The sequence below is a fragment of the Magallana gigas genome, chromosome 6 (genome assembly GCF_963853765.1).
Source record: "Magallana gigas chromosome 6, xbMagGiga1.1, whole genome shotgun sequence".
Lineage (NCBI taxonomy): Eukaryota > Metazoa > Mollusca > Bivalvia > Ostreida > Ostreidae > Magallana > Magallana gigas.
The window spans coordinates 29832816-29852660 of record NC_088858.1 but is presented as its reverse complement, the minus strand read 5'-3'; the positions used below and the strand labels follow the sequence as shown (position 1 = coordinate 29852660).

General features: G+C 37.9%; 4 protein-coding genes across 4 annotated transcripts in view; 2 read left to right on the top strand and 2 right to left on the bottom strand.

Annotated features, from left to right (window-relative positions):
* LOC105347132 (ubiquitin-like FUBI-ribosomal protein eS30 fusion protein) overlaps positions 1 to 19845 on the bottom strand; it is a 169605-nt gene that overhangs the window by 25563 nt on the left and 124197 nt on the right. The window lies entirely within an intron of this gene.
* Positions 833 to 12856, top strand: LOC105325824 (scavenger receptor cysteine-rich type 1 protein M160). Its single transcript, XM_011425539.4, has 22 exons — positions 833 to 1036; positions 1995 to 2088; positions 2459 to 2532; positions 2676 to 3011; positions 3128 to 3448; positions 3726 to 3885; positions 4013 to 4173; positions 4270 to 4587; positions 4685 to 4887; positions 4988 to 5096; positions 5333 to 5656; positions 6004 to 6321; positions 6629 to 6937; positions 7067 to 7399; positions 7855 to 8175; positions 8279 to 8887; positions 9018 to 9119; positions 9257 to 9475; positions 9625 to 9945; positions 10069 to 10398; positions 10791 to 11105; positions 11192 to 12856. The coding sequence occupies exons 1-22, from the start codon at positions 973 to 975 to the stop codon at positions 11839 to 11841; spliced, it is 5991 nt and encodes a 1996-aa protein (XP_011423841.3). The 5' UTR covers positions 833 to 972; the 3' UTR covers positions 11842 to 12856.
* LOC105325825 (immediate early response 3-interacting protein 1) lies at positions 13194 to 15877 on the top strand. Its single transcript, XM_011425540.4, has 3 exons — positions 13194 to 13358; positions 14886 to 14981; positions 15558 to 15877. The coding sequence occupies exons 1-3, from the start codon at positions 13268 to 13270 to the stop codon at positions 15611 to 15613; spliced, it is 243 nt and encodes an 80-aa protein (XP_011423842.3). The 5' UTR covers positions 13194 to 13267; the 3' UTR covers positions 15614 to 15877.
* Positions 16802 to 19109, bottom strand: LOC117688917 (uncharacterized). Its single transcript, XM_034467909.2, has one exon. It carries the CDS (start codon positions 18985 to 18987, stop codon positions 16942 to 16944), a length of 2046 nt encoding a protein of 681 aa, XP_034323800.2. The 5' UTR covers positions 18988 to 19109; the 3' UTR covers positions 16802 to 16941.

Sequence of the window (19845 nt, the reverse complement as noted above, 5' to 3'; positions counted from 1 at the left end):
ATCTCCAATAAACCGGCTGATAAAATTTGATTGGATAAAAAGGCATAGCTGTAGTGTATTTTCGTTTATTAGTCTGGAATATGTACTGTTGCTGAAATAGAGTTTGCTAGTTTTACAGGATGGAGTATATTGAAGTGATCCATTTAAATGATATGGATGTAGAGCACTATTAATATGGATATAAAAGTTTAAATTTGAAATTATGCATTCTTTATATAATTTTTAGAATTTAATTTTAATCTTTCTTTTAAACTCTCTGTTAGAGATTTGATTGTTTGATAGTTCTTTTCTTCTTTTTTTTACACTTGAAATGTGCATAAAAGATATGTAGATTACTTTCTATCGATTTTTTAAAAAAATTAAGCTATTTATAAGTTATTTATAAAGCTTTCGTAAAAATCTTCGCCGATTGCAATATGACTTATAGGACCAGACTTTATCTCCGGTTTCTGAGATGTGATGCAGACTTCCCTGAATTGGGCACTGTTAATCACCAGCGTGAGTCGATACCCATTGCAGCTGGGTGAACTAAAGTACATTGTCAACACGTAACCACATTGGGGCTCGAAAAGTGCCTTATTTGACACCAAAACCTTTTTTTCCATTTGGTGCATTCCTCAAATTATAATAACTCCGACGCAGGCAGATAATACGAATTCTCTAATAGTAAAAAATGTATTACATTCTTACACATGTACATGTACTTGCATTAATAAACTTCGATGTTCCAAAACTCCGTCCAATGTTAAAGTGCTTCACCTATAGTGGCTTTTACCACAAAGACACTTGACATTATTGAAAGCATGTTTTAAACCCATACCAGGATCAAGCTTTAAAAACACCGTAACAGTTGAATGACCACGAATATAAATGTTTACAAAGCTGTAACTGGTTCTGTTATTTATATCGGCCATGACATGGGACTGGATGTAAGCACAGTCAGCGTCTATACATTGACAACATAGTTCTACGATGCCACCGATGAAATGGCATCTCTTTTTCGTGATACTGTTAGCAAGTAGACTTAGCATAGCAGGTATGTCAGTTATTCATTACCAGCTAGCGTACAATGTATATGCGACTTCTCTCTCTCTCTCTCTCTCTCTCTCTCTCTCTCTCTGAAGTTACATAACCCTTGTTGACTATTAATAAAATAAATATAATACATACTGCATAATACATTTTAATGGAGCAATGATTTTTTCCCCCTAAAATTCAATATGGAAAATCATACATACTGCATAATACATTTTAATGGAGCAATGATTTTTTCCCCCCTAAAATTCAATATGGAAAATCATATTCATGGTATTGGATGTTTTATGCACCCTTACGTTTAGTAGAGACCCCCCCCCCCCCTTTACCGTTTTGCGATACCTTTATTGAATGTGAGATTTAAAGAATTTCAAATCTAAATATCAAATACATGTACATGTATTTTTTTCGAGTTGGGGAATTTAGAACAACCACTTTTCATACAGGTAAACTGGTCGTTTAAAAACTATTAATAGAAAGTCTATAGAAATCAGAGTCACGGAGCATGGAGTCGAATTTGATTCAAAAATTGCTTCGAATGAGAATAAATTGCACAATTATTGCACCTTACAAATACTCAGCTATCCATGTGTCATCCAGTCTATTCGTGATGCTGTGGTATTGTATGTGATCATTTTTTCTGCTATGCTACATGTAATTAAATGATGCAAAGAATATTGGTGAATTAGTCTGAAAAATGCCATTTGGTTTCTCTCTATGCACAGCTGTAAATTCAACATGACTTTAAACACATTTTAAGATGTAAAATTTTTGCTAACTGCATATTTTGAGGTGTAGGTGGTAAATCTCGAGATAACAAAAAAAAAAAAATGATGAAGTTAACTGATTGAACAAGCAGTTAAACACCGTTAATATTTCTTCACTACTTCTTGAAACAAGATACCAATGGTTAATTTTTCCCCTGAGAACTATTTTTTTTTCCATCTTCCCCTCTACAGCGGGACAGTGTCCGGACGGTCAGCCGGTTGTTCAGTGTTTCGTGGCGCCCTGTGACGTGTCCAGCTGTCCCAGGCATCCTACAGCTAACTGCAGGTCAGTCGTATTCAGTCTGTAGAGTGTTTGACCAATTAATAAGAAAATACTAAAATTCAGAAGTTAATATGTTTGAATTTTTTCTTTACGAAATAAAGTTTACAGCCATACAAATCATATTTAAATATTTAAGATAGTTATGATGTGTAATTTGTTGACCAGCCAGCCTCCTCAAATCCCTTACCTACATACAACCTGTAAATGTTAACAACACCTAAAAATTCAATGCTGTACATCATGTAACACAAACATGAATAGTAATACTTGTTTTTGAAAAAGGGTGGACACTAGACACGTAGATTAATTAGTGGGATTTTTAATCGGACATTGTGTTCCATCTTTTTATTACCCTTCTCTCCTCCTCTTGTAGTGATGATTACTGTGGAGGGTGCAATGCTGTATGGACGCTGGACGGTACAGAGGTGACCAGTGACTGCCACAAGGGTCAGTGAGAGCGCCGCAATGTATTAACGAAACGTCCAGTTTGTTCATTTTTTTGTAATATGGCAGAGAGCAGGAAGCTATGTATACATGTATGTAGTAACTTTAGTTAAGTCTAAGATGACTCGATGTTCATTTCTTGACAGAATCCGCCGACGTCCGACTGATCCACGGGAATAACATAAGTCACGGAATAGTGGAGGTATGGCAAGACAACCAATGGCAGACCCTGTGCGCCTGGCCACAATTCCTACCGCAAGATGCTCTTGTAGTATGCAAACAGTTAGGATTCAGCAAGGGCACCGTTCTTCCAATGGCGGCGTACGGGCGACACACGGGGAACCACACCTATCCGTTCAAAGGGTGCTCTGGTGGGGAGACAAAGATACAGGACTGTAAATTCGATGAAAATTATACACCGAATGTATGTGCCACTCAAGATGTCCACTACGGTTCTGTCAGCTGTTTTGACAAGCAAGAAGGTCAGATTTTGAATTTTGTTCCGACATATTCTTTCTGTCAAATAGCATCTACTTACTTGATTATGATCACTCTTAGATGTTTCTTAAGTGATAACAAAGTTTTTGTACTGTTATAGAGGAAGGTCTTCATCTGTCCCCCATACAATCAGATACTAACGTCTCGTCACCCAGCAGCGGAAAGGTGGAAATCTTCCTACAACAATCGTTTGGCCAAATATGTTCCACCTACTTCACCGAGAAAGAGGCCAACGTTACATGCAGACAGCTGGGGTTTTCCGGTGGGGTTCCTATGGTGTTTGGAGCAGCAGAAACGCTACCGTTTCTGTTAACCGGCCTGCATTGCAATGGAGACGAAGACAAAATATCCGACTGTTACAAAGAAACACAAATTTGTTACAGCAACCAGCGAGCAGGCGTACTCTGTTACAACACAACAGGTATAGTTGCACTTCTTGTAATCAGGCTTGTTCGTATCTTAGAAACATATTTCTCCCAATTTTTAGTATTCATATGTGATAAAAACATTAGCATTCTCTTTAGTCATTGCATTTACTGTGTATTCTGAATAAACGATGCTTGCTCATCCAGTACATTAGACGCGTACTTGTGACATCAAATTGTAGAATAAAAGTTAAACTCGAAAGAATTCAGATACAACAATTTGGCTTTGCATACCAATCAAAATATATCTACAATTTACATTTCTATTTCTAGGTGTACGCTTTTCCCTTGCTGATAGTCAAGTGAAGGGTGGCGGTATAGTGGTTCTATCTGTGGATGGCAAAGAGGGAACAATCTGCGGTAATGGCTGGTCCAACTTGGACGCTCAGGTTTTCTGTCGACAAACAGGATACGTAACTGGACTGTCATACACGTAAACAAATTCTGGGTCTTGTATTTGAAACTCGAAACGAGTCAATATGTAAAGTCAGCATGCAATATCAGATGACTAAACTATGTACCGATGGTACTCTCTTTCTTACGTTTACTTTTTTGAGCAGAGATAAATCGTCTGAATCATCGAGAGATGTGTACTTGTCCAATGTGAATTGTCTGGGAGTGGAGGATTCGGTGATAGCATGTGAAGGGTCTGGGTGGAGAAATGTCAACCAATCTCTCTGTAATCACGACAATGACGCAGGCGTCTACTGTTATAAAAGTGGTAAGTGGATGTATTGATGGATGGAGTTTACTCGTACATATATGATTATATGTATACTAGTTCATATTTTACCATTCATATCACTAAAATTTCCAGCTCGTATAACGTTGGGGTACCGGCGGAAGAATGTTACGATGGGAATCGTAGAGGTCTATCAGAAGTACTTCTGGACAACACTGTGTGCGGATGGGTTTGATCAAAGGGATGCTGACGTCATCTGCAGACAACTGGGGTACTCAAGTGCGAGGGTGCTCCTCCCGGGACAGTTCGGTAGACCTCTGAGATACGTCCACACAGTGAACATCAAATGTACAGGGAACGAAACAGACATTCTAGATTGTGAACATGAAATGGGGTTTTGCTCCTCATACAACTACGCTTCAGTTCTATGTTCGCATCAAGACGCCAGTCCAAGTAAGTCATCGCGATCGCTAAGTACTATGTGAATATTCATTGACCATGCACTTAAAAGTTTTGGATTCTAAATAGCGAATGCGTGATCATTTTTCAGATACGACAGTTTCCATAGAACAGTCTGACAGTGGACGGGTGGTGGTCTCTCAGTTCGGCATTAAGGGGACGGTCTGTCGTGGTGGCTGGGACAGCACGGCGGCCTCGGTCCTCTGCTGGGAAAACGGATTCAGTGGTGGTGTCGCGTATAGTTCCTCCGATGAACTCACGCGCTATGAACCTATATGGGTCGGTAGCATTAAGGTAAGGTAGTTTTGTATAATGGAAAGACATTCTTTACCTTTAATTATTGTGGATGCTTAGAGAAAATTTCCAAATTCAAATACTCGTATTAATATTTTAGTGTCAGGGGCAAGAGAAATACATAAAGGATTGTGTGTTCAACTACTCAGTACCGACAGAGTGTGGCAATGACTTGTCCTCCGCTGGAATTCTCTGCTATAAGGGTTCAGGTATTTGAACACATCTGATTACCGTAGAAACATACTCGCCGTGATTCAGTTTTACAATTCTTATCATTTGCATTCATTTAGGACTCCACAAATGTCAAAAATGATATTAACTCGCAAAAATCAAACAAAATCAAAATTTATCGAAAATAAATTTTATTTGAAAATACAGACTGAGATACGTTGTATGAAACCAACTCATGAATTTTTACAATATTATATCATTATCATGAAATCAGGCATGGGAATTCGTCTAGCTGATGGTATCAAACCAAATCAAGGTCGGGTGGAGGTTTCCCGGGACGGGGTGTGGGGGACCGTCTGTCACGGCCGCTGGTCGACCAGTGATGCGGTGGTGGTGTGCCGACAGCTGTTTTATGCTAGTGGTGTATCGTACCGCGGCTCCTACCACGGACCTGGCACTGGTCCTATCCTGATGGACAAGGTCAGCTGTTCAGGGTACGAACACTCTATCTACCAATGCCCCAATCTGGGCTGGAATGTATCGTCTGACTCCTGCAAAAACCACTCCCAGGACGCTGGAGTCTACTGCATGCCTTGGGGTAGGTACGAGGCTCCATCGTCATCAAAATTTTCAAATCCCTTAACTCATTCCTCAACTCAAATCCTGTAAAGAAAAGTGCATAAACTTGAGGTCAAACCTCAGATTTGAGGCCGAGTATTGACTTGAGGAAAATTGGTGACGACGCGGAGCCAGGGCAGATATCGATCATACATTTTGATTTGTAATATGTCGGCTGCTATACAGGTTAATATGAGGAAATGTGTCATTATATTTCTGTACGATGCACTAGTTGTTGCTGCTAGTTATCAATGTTGATTATAAACTTGCAGTTTATCCTAAAATTACTTTATTGTACTATTGTTAGTTGTATTTTCGTGATTATAGTGAAACTAAACCATGCAAATTACGGAATTGTCCGAGTATGGAAGAAAAACAACTATGGGATGGTTTGCGCAGACGGTTTCAATGAAAACGCTGCACGCGTAGTCTGCAAGCAATTTGGATATCGTTATTCAATTGAAGTGTGTTGTATGGGGTTAGAACCCGAGCCTACTGACATGGAATTTGCCATGTCAGACGTCAACTGTGATGGGACAGAGAGCGGACTGAGGGCCTGTCGGAATGAGTACACCGATCCCAACTGTACTACTGGAAACTACGCTTCTGTCTTCTGTACAAACACAGACCCCGCAAACAGCATAAGTATGTCACAGAAAATTCTATTTCAGTTTCTATTTTTAGTTACGGACCTTACATTTCTGACAAGAAATCATCGTACTATTGAGATAATTAAGCTAGAAGTGTTCGTTTGGTTCTGCAATATTGTACATGTATTTGTTTGTAAACTCATCTAGAATATCAGGTCATCTATTTGTTTTCTTTTAATTTTTTTTTACCAACTCTCATTTGGTCCTCATTGTCTTTTAAGACGTTTTGTGTAAGTGGTGAATTTTTTCTGACAATACATCATGATTAAGTATTACTGAGCTCATAAAATTGTTTATTGCAGTTCACACAACCCTTAGCCATTACAACATTGTTCAAATCTCTTACGTATATCAGCCGGGTCTCCTCTGCGCCTCAGAATTCACCGACATGGACGCCACCGTCATTTGCCGGGAGAACAAGTTCCAGTCTGGGTTGGCTCTCCGACATCTTCGACCAACGATTCACTCTCACAACATCTACTGGCTCAGGAACGCCTCATGCGTAGGCACTGAAGCCAGGATTGGCGACTGTCCCAATGCAGGGAGAGTAGGGAAGCTCGGTCGATTTGATGACAAAGTTGCAGCTGCTGTGGCTTGCTTTAACACAAAAGGTTCAAACCAATTCTATATTCGTAAAATAATAATTGTAAAAGATATATTGGTTTGTGGATTTTTTTTATCATTTTATCATACACGCACATGTATTACAAAAGTGTTCATGATATTTTTCCTTGCAACAGAACCGCAGAAACCCCAGTTAAAGCTTTCTTACGGCAACAGATTAAACGAAGGGCATGTTGAAGTTAACGTCAGGGGGACCTGGGGTTCTCTGTGTGCTGGGAACCTAACGGAAGCGGAAGCCAGGGTCATCTGTCGTCTGCGTGGTTACAGAGACGGAGTAGCACTTCCCGGTGGCTCCTTTGGACAAAATTTCCCGGCCGGATATTCTACCATGGATTACATCAAATGCAGTGGAGACGAACAGAGACTCCTGGACTGCGTGGTATCATTGGTGCCAGACCAAGTAGTGTGTCCAAGAAACATGATGTCCGCCGTCAAATGCTATGAAACCGGTATGTGTCGAATTTAAAAGTATTCACATTTGTTAAATAAGATTGAAAATAAAACTTAACGTAATTTTTTAAACACTCCGAATCTAATCAAGCTTGGTGGTTTTATTTATTATTTACCAGGACTACAGATTTCCAGATATGTGCTACACACGTACCTATTTACGCTCACACATTCTTTCCAAATCGTTTATTGATTGAAAAAGTCGATATTAACAAATTTCAACTTAAAAACCCATAATAAAGTTTGAAACTGGATGGTACCCATATTACAAAATTATAACACAGTATTTTTTTTCATTTACACCAAAACAGATAAGTTTTAATTTGCAATATGAAATAGTATGCAAAATGTTTCACATTACCATGCAGTTGACTGTGTCCACGTAGTATTTTAATTCTTATAGCGGTAACACATTCTGAAAATGAAATAAAACAAAAAATTAATTTCTTTACAGTTCGTCTAACTGGCAGCAGTATGATTAATTATGGCCGTTTAGAGTTATGGAGTGACAACGGCTGGTATTCAGTCTGTGATGAGAATTTCGACGATACAGATGCTACTGTCGTCTGCAAAGCTTTAGGATATACAGCCGGACTATCACAGTGTTGTTCCGCACTTGGAACCAATGGAACAGCCATTCAAACATTTCTCACTGGTTTCTCGTGTACAGGGGCGGAGTCTAGTCCTCTGATGTGTCCATTTACGAAAGGAAGGACATGCAGGAGTGGAAAATATGCGTCAGTGCTCTGTTTGTTAACAAATATTGCAACTGAAGGTGACGGTTCTTTATACATTTAATTTAAAAGAAGATATTTTTTCTCTATGTTCCGGGGGTATCTGTCTTGCTCTAACTCAGAATTACGGGTTTTATTTTGTAGATCTGACCATCCACCTGGACGGCTTTTATGGACCAGTCCTAGCTTCCAGATACGGTCTCCAGGGTTACGTTTGTAACCAACAGTTTGATAATTCTGATGCAAGTTTAGTTTGCAAGACCAAAGGATTCCAGAAGGGTTATGCCGTTAACGTCTACAAGGACTTCACGTATCCAGTAGTATTGGGAAACCTTACGTGCAATGGTGTCAACGAAATCAAAAGTTGCACCTATTCAAACTTCGGCGGAGACCATGGCTGTTCCGACAGTGACACCATTGCCGGGGTGATTTGTTCCGATTCGGGTAGCATTTTATTCAAGTTGGAAGGTCGCGATGGTTCTAGTGGAATCCCAAAATTAATAGTGGGAAGTAACACTCTTTATCTGGATGATACCTACTTTGACGATTCGGCAGTCAATCTGTTCTGTCTTAGCGCGGGGTTTGCCGGTGGATCCAAACTATCCCAGTCCAGGAGTGTGTCCTCTGTTCATCATGTTGTGACAGACATAAGGTGTGCTTCTGATGCACCCTCCATCACTCACTGCGATGGACATTGGAATCCAAAAAATTCCAAGTCAATACCGATACATGAAATTTCCTGCTTTCAGCAAGGTAACTATATAAACACATTTGTAAAAACGAAGGTGAAAACAAGAGATTTGTTCTGTTGTGATGTATTGACTGTTAAAGACTGATCATCATACAGTAAATTTGATATTGTTTTTAATTATATTTCTGTTAGTGCGATTACAGAATGGGGGCGCTGTCTTCGGTGCTGTTGAAGTTTATTATAGTAACATGTGGGGTACCATCTGTCCTAAATCCTTTGGACAGAACGAAGCCAGTAGGTATCTAAATGTGGATTCTGTAGTTCTAGACATATAATTATGTAGTTAACCATTTTAATTGGATAATTATACATATACATGTATATTATACATGCATGTATGATACTAACCTTCTTCTCTTTACTCATTTTAGACCTCGTTTGCTCCACCATTGGGTTTGACAAAAGTCTTCCAATTTGTTGCTCTCCATTTGGAGCACTGCCCAATAAACAACTATTCAAAGATTTCCGATGCAGCGGTTCGGAGGATAACATTCTGAGATGCCCGCATACATTTCAGTCATACGGGGTTCAGTGTTCGAGTTCCCTGGAGTACGCTTCTGTCTTGTGTTACAATGGTGATCGGAAATCAGGTACTAGTATATGACGCACTTAGTTATGTACGTGGCATTATAACAATGAACATTAAAATAAACCACTGATGGTAGTAAACATGTTTGGAAAAGTAAACAATGTTTACGGTTATTTGTTGTTTGATTCACATCTTATTATTTGTTTATAGACTATACAATCAAAATCAATGGTGGAAAATACTATGGCGATGTCATTGTTAACTATATGGGCGTTAACGGTCGTATTTGTCGAGATGGGTGGGATGATAAGGACGCCCAAGTAGTTTGTCGACAAAACAACTACATTCGGGGCCTTGCCTACAGCCACTACGTGGAAGAAGGGAAACAGGCCAGTGGGCCCTACTGGATTTCCAATGTTCAGTGCCAAGGACATGAAAAATCCCTACAGGAGTGTCAGCACACTCCTGCAGGATCTGTTAAGGAGTGTTCGTCTTTCCACTATGCTGGTGTCTTCTGCTTTGATGATCAAGGTTTGGCTTTTCTTTCGATCGATGCTACCTTTATTTTAAAGTTGCATGTATGACATTTATCCGATGATATACATGTACATGAGTTTAAGAAAAACTAATTTGTTAAAACATTCACACTTTCAGGTATCTATTATCGTATTTCTGGCGGAGATCCGTCTGGAAGATCTGGCAGAGCGGAAATATATTTCAACGACAACTGGGGCACGCTTTGTAACACAGATTGGGGCGAAGAAGAGGCTGCTGCCCTCTGTAGACAAATGGGGTTCCACGGGGGTGATCCTATAGAGGGTCCGTACAAAGTACCTGCTAAAGGTCTCGTGTACAAGGCATCGTATCAGTGCAGTGAGGATAGCGGGGCACTGGACGACTGTCCACACAGTGGATGGCAGGAGGTTGTAGATGGAGAATGTACTGAACACAGAAATGATGCCGGGGTGTTCTGCTATCAGAATGGTAAGGATGATTAAACAAAAACAATGATCCATTTTGTCAATGAGAGAAGGAAAACTAAAAACTTTACATGTTATAAACTTGCACATAGTCTAGTGTGTGTCTTCGTGAAAAATGATGGTGCATGGCTGCATGCTCATTTTGTCACCAAAAGATCGTTTGTGTTTGTAATGATAGGTATTAGGTTAGCAGGTTTGGTTTTTAATATTTTCGACATGGTAGATTTCGCTGACAAATCAGAGTAGTTAAAATTTTACATAATTTAATGATTGTCAAAAAAACCCCAAACAATTACCTTCACTTTTTGCAAACTTCTTGTTGTTTACTTTGATTTAATTTTCATTAAAACTAAACTTGTGTCTTAATTTATCTCTTATTTCGTTTGTTTTCTTCAGTCCGGATATATAATGGTATCGGAAGAAGCCAAAGCTCCGGGCCTGTGTTGATATTCCGGGACAAGGGTTGGTACTTGCTGTGTGATGATGGTTTCACCGACCACGCAGCGACCTTGGTGTGTCAGGAGCTGGGATTCCCCTATGGGCGCGCTTCCTGTTGCTCCGCTGACGGCCCACTGAGCGTCCCAATTTGGATGAATCACACTCTAGACTGTTCTTCTGGAAATCACGTGGAAGAATGTTTCCATGAAAAGATGTGTGACAGAAGAAGCTATGCCACAGTGTCATGCAGTTACCAGCCCATAACAACAGTTGGTAAGAATATCGTTCAGAATTTTCTTTTTTATGATTTGATTGATGATGAATACGAGTTAATATGCTGTTTGAAAATATCATTACAGACACGTCCCCTCGGCCTGACTCTCCCTCGCCAGTTAAACAGGAGGACAACAAAGCAGTAGTGGCGGTTGTGTCCGCCATTGCCGCGTGTCTGTTAATCATTGTCATCGTCATAATTGTAATGAAATGCAGGAAATCTTACAACAAAAAATCACAGGAGAAAACACACGGAAAATTTAGGGAAGGTGTTCTCAACAAATCACTCGATGGTTCTATACATGTTCATAACCCTATGCACAATATCTGTGACTCTGATGACGTCATCATTCAACAGGACAGTGTTCAATATCACCCCACCGGTTCGGATAATGATCAGGGATTAGCATATACTAACCACAACTATGCTGGCTTTAATTCAATTTTATATTCATCAGATTGCAATGAAAAGGTTGACGATGAAACAAATGAGGATCACATGATTGAACATGACGATATGAAGCCCCTAGGGGTGAAGGCAGATTTTAAAGATTCATCTTATGCTGCAATGGAGCCGAATTTCTCTGCCTCCGGGTTACAAGAGTATGATAATCAACAAAACACTAAACAATCTGTTCGTGTCACAATAGAGAATATCCCTAAAAGTTACCCAAAGAATCATTTCACGCGCTCCTTGTCGGAATGCAAAGAGATTTCCTTACCCGAAGATACGTAGTCTCGTAACTTATTAATGGTCAAGTTCTTTTATCAAAAACTTTAAACAAGAAATTTTAAGTTTTGTATTATATATATAATATTTTTTATATCTAAGAGAGAGAGAGAGAGAGAGAGAGAGAGAGAGATTAATTCCGTTTGTCTTCACCAATATTTTTTCAAAGCGTGTTGTATTAATTGTTGTACATTTTGTATAATACATGTATTCCATTTGGTATATATTCTTTACATTCTTACTTGTTTTTTTATATACTGAATATAAAAATTCAGTCTTTGCAAAATTAAAGTTGAAAAAAAATTAAGTTGTTTACATTTCTTTGCATTAGACTGTACCTACTGTCAAGCTTAACTCCCTTTTCTTAATCGAAGAAAACATGGGAAATTATTTTTCTGCTGAATTTTATATGATATAGTTTGGACTTCGTTGCTCAAAACAGTGGTTTACCCTTATCCAGTGGATGTGATAAATGATGCCTGATGAACTACATGTGTGTGGTGAACTGTATCTAGGCTGATACCCATGTAGAATGTCTTATGAAAAGAATGATAAATTGTCCTATAGTAAATCTGTAAAGGCTGACAACTTGAGGAATTTTCTAAAAAATTGTACATGTATTGAAATGCATATGATTTTTTTTACCATTTGTTCTTTCCTTTCTTTGGCCATTCAAAAATAATTCAATAAAAGTCATGCCGACCAGTTATAGTAAAAAGATACGAATAAAGATTTTGAGGTTGTTTTAAAAAAAAAAGGGGGGGGGGCTCAATACGTATTAAGAGTTTGAAGACTCATAGGTTGACAGCCTAATGAATTTTATTCACTGATTGTCTGTGTGTACACCATTCATGATCACTACTTTAGCACAAAAGAAAACATATATAAATACGTATACTATAATGAATTGTGATTTCAGTAGGTGTATCAAAATCCGATTCCAACTTGCAATGATATACAATTATGAAACTTTGATCCAAATATGTGTCAACAAATTATACATAATGAAGTACTGATTATATCTTTGTAACTCATCCCTCTACTTTTTCAAAGTTTATTTGGTTAGTATAATAAATCTTGGCTCTATATATGTCTACCACAATGGTACCATAAAATATTCCTGAACTGAACCTTGCAACGATATATAGTAGGAAAAACTTGCTGCAGAAGGTGCAGAAAGCGCATATTTTGCGAATCGGTTTTTATCAAGCTTATTACTACTCACTTTGTGTTATTGCGCTTATTTACATTTTTTTGTTAGATAATCACAAAAAGGGAAGAAAAGAAAATTCCGGAAATAATTACGATTCTATCTAAGTATTAGTGTTTTTCCTCTCGCAGTCGGGTTCGCGTTTTATTTAACATACCGTGAACTGACCTCGGTAAAATAAATTATGACATTGATCATTTGCCAACTAGTACAAAAGAAGAAATGGCTCTTGGATTATACTCACTGATAGAAGCCGTGATTCTGTGTTTGAATGCTGTCTGTGTACTACACGAAGAACGATTTTTAGCTAAAAGTATATCAATGTCATTTTTAAAACAATTTCCTATTCATTTGAAAATGATACTGTAAACAAACATATGTAAACGGTGTAGTGCTGCCGTTTTTGCAAGCACAGTCCAAAATATGTGTCCAAAACATGTATGCAACATAAAGTTGTCGTCTATTAGAAGACCATTATCAGATTGGACACAGCCCTTATACTTTCATATGGTCATATGCCTTTTTGGTATCTTTGTGTTTGTGTTTCCCTACGAAACTGTGGTCACATTTCAGTCTATTTTTATTCCTGTACTGTGTTAAATAATAGTAGAAAAAACGGGGCAAATACAACAGCATGTTTAATTCATTAGCAAACCTTCTTATTGATAATTCAATGTGTCAGTTTTTGAAGGGACCTATATATACTAGTATATATATGTCACTGAATTTTTCACTTGAATGCTTCAAGAAAGTATAATATGAAATGCACTCAGGGAGTCATTATGCATTGATTATTGAAATCTGTGTATTGAAAAAAACATTGCAATCAAAATTATGATTGAAATATTAATTGAAATTCAACTGGATTTAATTTTTTTAAATTTATTTAATCATAGCAATTAAAAAACAACTACAGCAAATAAAAATGTATCTGCAGGTCTGTAGCTCCCAGTCTGAAAAAAAATCAAATGGACAAAATGGGAGCTACAGTGGCTCCCATAGTAAAAACCTACAAAAATTGTACTAGTTTTGGACTGATAAATCTTATTTCCAAACACATTCTATAGTAGAACTAATTGATTCCAAAAAATTCCTTGCACTACAGATTTCATCACTTTACTTGCCTCTGATATTCTTTTCACCCTCACTAATCCTGTTAAGTAAAGTTGTGCAGTTTGTTTACATGTAAAAATGTTGACTCCTGATCTCGATGTGAATTCATCATACTTCCATTTCCAAGGTCCGTTTGCATGTTTAAGAGAAAGTTTGAGTCAATTAAAGTACTGATATCAGTAGTAAATTGACTGAAAAATATAACTGTTTTATTTTTCCACAGAATTCATGTGAAATAAGGTTAATCAGTCCAAAACTAGTGCAATTTTTTGTGCGCTGTAAATTGCAGATTTTTACTTATGGAGGCACTGTAGCTCGTCAATCCGATTTTTTTTTCCGACCGGGAGCTACAGACCTGCAGCTAATAAAAATGATGTGTAGCTCATAGGCTTGTTTGCACAATACATTATATTTTTTCCTCAGGACAAAAGATTTAAAAATTATGGAATCAAAGTTTATCTTGCATGCTATGAAAATGATGAAAAACATTGTTCTTTTACCAATTTGGTTACATTCTGACTAACTTTGGGCATGGCATTTGGTTGAAAAGGTGCATTGACCAGGACTCTATTTATCAAAATTAAGCTCCTGATGTACATCTCAAAATTTTAGTAAACCAACAGATGTGGGCTGTGTCAAACTCATTTATATGAATGAAAATAAAAAGTAAAGTTTTTAAAACTATGTATATTGATTAGATATAACGTAGAGTTATGTTTACTTCCAGTTGGATGGGGCTCAGATCAGAGAGGATTTGGAGAACAACCAGGAATGAAGACTCAAGCCTTAAATCTGATTCGTTCAATACGAACAGTAATGAGAAGTAAGATAATGCATTTTATATGTAGGAAATAAAATGACTTCTTAGAATATAACTATCTCAAGATTCCAAGTAGTGATGAAACAGTCAAACCATTGTTTTTGATGGTTGATTACATGTGTCTGTCATTCTGAGACCAATGATGCTACTAATCGATTTCAAAATAAAAGTCAAAGACATAGCTGACAACCCCCACCTCACAACAAAATCTTTTGTGAAAGTGTCTTTTTAATATAAGAACAATATAAGAACTAGATGAAAAAGACAACTTTTGAACATGAATAACCAAGAATATCTGTGTTTGTGGTTTGTTTTGTTCCAAAATGAAATATTTAATGTATATGTAAATACATGTATATGTAGATGAATGATAAAGTATGACAAAAACTGAAGATTGAAAATGAAAGAATTACATGCAGAAATACATGTTGAAAATTAACTTTAAAGGTTTATGATGTTTTAATTAACAAATATAAAAACAAAGAGAATGTCATTTTATTTGCAAAAGTATTTTAAACCATAGGTAAATGACACACAGTATATGTAATATTTTAAATTTTAAACTGTCTTTTTTTTCAGTACCCCTTATAGGAATTAATATAGTGGTGATAGCGCTGAAGCTGGTCTTTGGATAATACCAATGAAGGCAAAAGATTCAAAGAGACAGTGTGATGAATGGGAGAAACATGCAGTTTGAAAGTTGGATTAAATGCGGAGTCAGACTTGTGTGTAGGATTTTACAATTTCAGTGCAATTTGTGATATTTATAACGTGTCTGTGAAAAAGAATGTGGTTACTTGTCTTGTGAGTGAATGTGTTGAGAGGAATGTGATGAATGTATGATAATATATGCTCATTCATTTGTAATAAAACTACACATTTTGTGTTGTAAAATTACACTTACTTCAGCTGAGTATTATCTTTTAAAAAAATGTTTTTAAAGAACTTATTACAAATGTTTTATTCAGCAATGTTCATTGCATTGACAAAGTTTATCCCTCATCCATATAGTTACATTTAATAAATTATAATGACTTACATTAAAACGTTAGAACCATTTTAACAAGAGGTTGGACCATGGGTAGTTGTGTCAAACAGCAATGTGACGTAGGCCTGTTTGTTTCATTGCTGGCCACTCATGTCTGGGTTTGAGCTAAGGACTACTCAATCTGTGCATATTTTACTTGAAACCAGTGTCATTTTTAACTTGTTTTGATGCAAGAAATAGATAGTTACATCTTACTGAAAGTCAAACGTCTTGTTAAAATGATCCTTAATGATGTTTTCTTATATATTGTTATACTTTCATGTTAAATACTGAAATCTGATTGGTTAAGACGCAGTTAATAATATTTTCTATTACCCTCAGCGTTAGCAACGCACTTAGCAACGGGTAACATTAAAAAATGTTACATGCGCGAAAATTATGCGCGTACGGTTTGCTGTAGAATTCACGTTATTCCTATATAAAAGCAGTAAAATTTTCTTAAAAATTAAGACATTCAGTATAACAAAATAAATAGTGCCTGTTTGGGAGGATAACAGTTGAAATTGAAACCCCTCGAAAACCATTGTCAACCTCCGCTTCGCGTCGGTTGACAATGGTTTTCTCGGGGTGTCAATTTCAACTGTTACCCTCCCAAACAGGCACTATTTATATAGTAGTACCTTGTATGAACTGTTTCATGATAGACAGAAATTATGCATGGACTGACAACAGACTATGTTTAAGAGCTGACTTTTCCTTCTATATGACCTTATAAGCGATATTGTACGTAATTATACTCACTAAATAGAAATGAATTAAGGGATTTTTAAAAAGGGGCCGTCAATAGGTTCAAACAGGCTATGAAGTAGCGACCATTGTTGAAATTTATATTTGTTATTATTCCGTTATCCCTGTAGAAAATGCGTGCATGTGAGAGACAGAATGATAGAGAGATCGTAGAATCATCTTACAATGTCAAACCATCTCAAATATCTTAACTAAGTTTCTATTGTTATCACCAACATCGGTCAAGAAAAATTTACTGCGATTAAACCCGATGGCTGCTGGATGCTGGATTCCGCAGGATTCCGTCAGAATAACACGTGACTGGGAACAGTCTGGGTTGAACTGAACTACATTCGACGACATTTGTCCACACATATACAAGTTCCCTTCAAAGTCGATTTCAATGCCACGTGCCCATCGGATATCTTCGTGGTGTATGTCGGATTTCACGTCGAGATTTTCTCCCAGAACCAGTCCACGTTTGTCGCGGACTGCTGTCGTTTTCTGAGTGACACAGATTTCGTGTGTGTGATTGTTGACGGCGAGATGAAAGGGTTTGTGTTCAAACATTGCATGACCGGCACTGTCTTTCTTCACCATGTTCGTTATTGAACCTTCCATGGAGACGGCACACAAGCCAGGGAAAGGCTTCTCCATTGGCAGCAGGACTACAAGTTCGTCTTTGAATTTTTCGATCCCATAACATACCTTGTCAAGATTTAGGGATCTGATCACTTTCATATTGTCATCTGTAGTTGATATGATTTTGATTTCTCGATTATTAGGTTCGGTGACTGCAACTTTATCATCGTCGACCTTACAAATACCAAACGGTTCGGACTGCAAGAGAACTTTTGTAATGAAGACCCCTGTTTCTAAAAACATTTTGACACAACGATTATGAAAATCACATATAATGAGCCGACCGTCGGAGAGGTACAGACCGCTTGTGATGACGCAGTCTATACTATCTGACGGGAGCCTGACGTAAAACTTATGGATTTCGGTCGCTTTCCTCTCAAACATTTGTTTCATATTGGAAACGGACTTGGGAACTCCTCGTTTTGCTCTTACCACATTCATTTCGCCAAAGTCTCTGATAAAAGAAGGTAATTTCCGTATTTGTGCATTGAGTTGGAAAGAATAATCCACATTTTCCGTTTTCTCATACGTTTCGACAGACTTCTGTTTATATCCCGTTGTTGATGTCTTTGCTTTCAAGAACGTGGACAACACCTGTGAATCTCCACCATACCTTAAAACTGCTTCAACCATCTTCTTTGAGTGCTCAACAGCAGTTTGCAGCTGTCTGATTTCTCGAATTTGCATGTCAATTTTATCGGCCTCTTCCTTATGGGTATCATTGAGTTTAGTCAGAAAGTGGTTCTGAATTTCGTCCAGATGGGCGTTAATCTGTCGTCTGCAGTCAGTAATGGTGTTTATAATTTCTTGCTTTTGGTTAGAAATATGAGCGCTCTGTTGCAAATTTTCTTGGATGATATTTTCTAGGCAGTACAAACATTCGTTGAAATCTTGGACGACTCTTTCTGTTTCTTTTGAGGATTTTAATTCGTGGGCATATTCCTCTGCTGTAATCACTCGAAGACAACGCCGATGATCGACTGCAATACAAGAAGAACACGCAAGAACTTGATGGTCGTTGCAAAACAAATTGAGATTTTCCTTGTGGCGGGAACACAACAGTCCCTGTCCCCCAGCAAGCAAGGCAGGCTCCTCCTTAGCCTCTGATATCGATAAAGGATGATGATCAAGAAACATGGCGTTGTGGAACGACAGGCAGTCCATGCACATACATACTTTACAAAGCTTACACCACATCTCAGCTCTTACACCGCGCTTGTGTTGCCTTTCACATGGTTCACAAACTTTCTCCGCTTTTTCGAAATTGGCCATGTCCATGACACTCAGGATGAAGTTATTGGTGGGGAACTGGTCGGCCCACCCAGCGACATCCACAGTGGCATCTGTCGGTGTCGCGGTGGTGCGACAAGTCGGACAAGGAAAGCCACTCCAGGACAAACTCTGCTCTCTCTGAAAGAACTCCTTGATATACCGAGCAAGACATGTCTGACAAAACGTGTGTAAGCACGGCAAACTCTTTGGTGTTCGGAATTTGTCCAAACAAATGGAACATTTGGTCACACTGTCGTTTAATCCACGTGTTACCGTTGACTCAATTTTCTCTGTAGACGTTTCCGACTCATGATTTTCCATTCCTCAGTATGGACACTCTTGTCGAACTTCCGTCTTTTCTCTGACTCTTTCGGCTCGTCTTGGCGAGACTTGCTATTGGTCCACCATGGTCTCCTTCTGGTCCAATATCTCCCCAGCACTCCAAACTGTTTTCCTGCGATTAATTTCCCAGTAAGTATTCAGCAGTTTTGGAAACATTGTGTGTCCATGGGCAATGAATTAGTGCAGAATATGGCGCACACTTAAAAAAAAACCCCAATTTTTGACGCAATCCTAGCGAAAGTTAAAACAATATGAACGTTGGTATTTTTTAATTCGCTTTAGATTTAGTCAAAACACCGAAGACTAAAATGACCAGAGATTTAATTTTCGTTTTTCTTTAGTGTGCATTGAACGGCAGATATTATTTCGTATATGTTACCATAAATCCGTACATTGATTCAAAGTATTGCACATGTACAACAAAATAAAGGTTTCACTTTTTCAGTCAAAACTTAAAAACAATTTATTTAAATCATTTGTGTGTGCCGGTGGGGGTTGTAGCTAACCCTTTAATTACAAAATCTACATGTAGAATTCATGTTTGAATGAAAATAATTTCGGTGAAACCGCAACAACAAAACATTCATAAAACTAGAGCGTGGTGTAATTAATTTTGTTGACGTCATAAGAACTCTACCTTTGGAGGTGTAAGTACAAATGAAGTACAAATGAGTATATCCGCTGCCTCCTGCTAGGACATTTGTATCCGGTCCTACTGTATGCCGTTCATTTGTTGTGTTAATTCGAAAATGTAAAATTATTACAAGCCAAGCTGTTATTACTATTCGGTATTGTAAAAAGGAAAAGGGAAAAGAAAGTCGGGATTGTTCTTGCTTG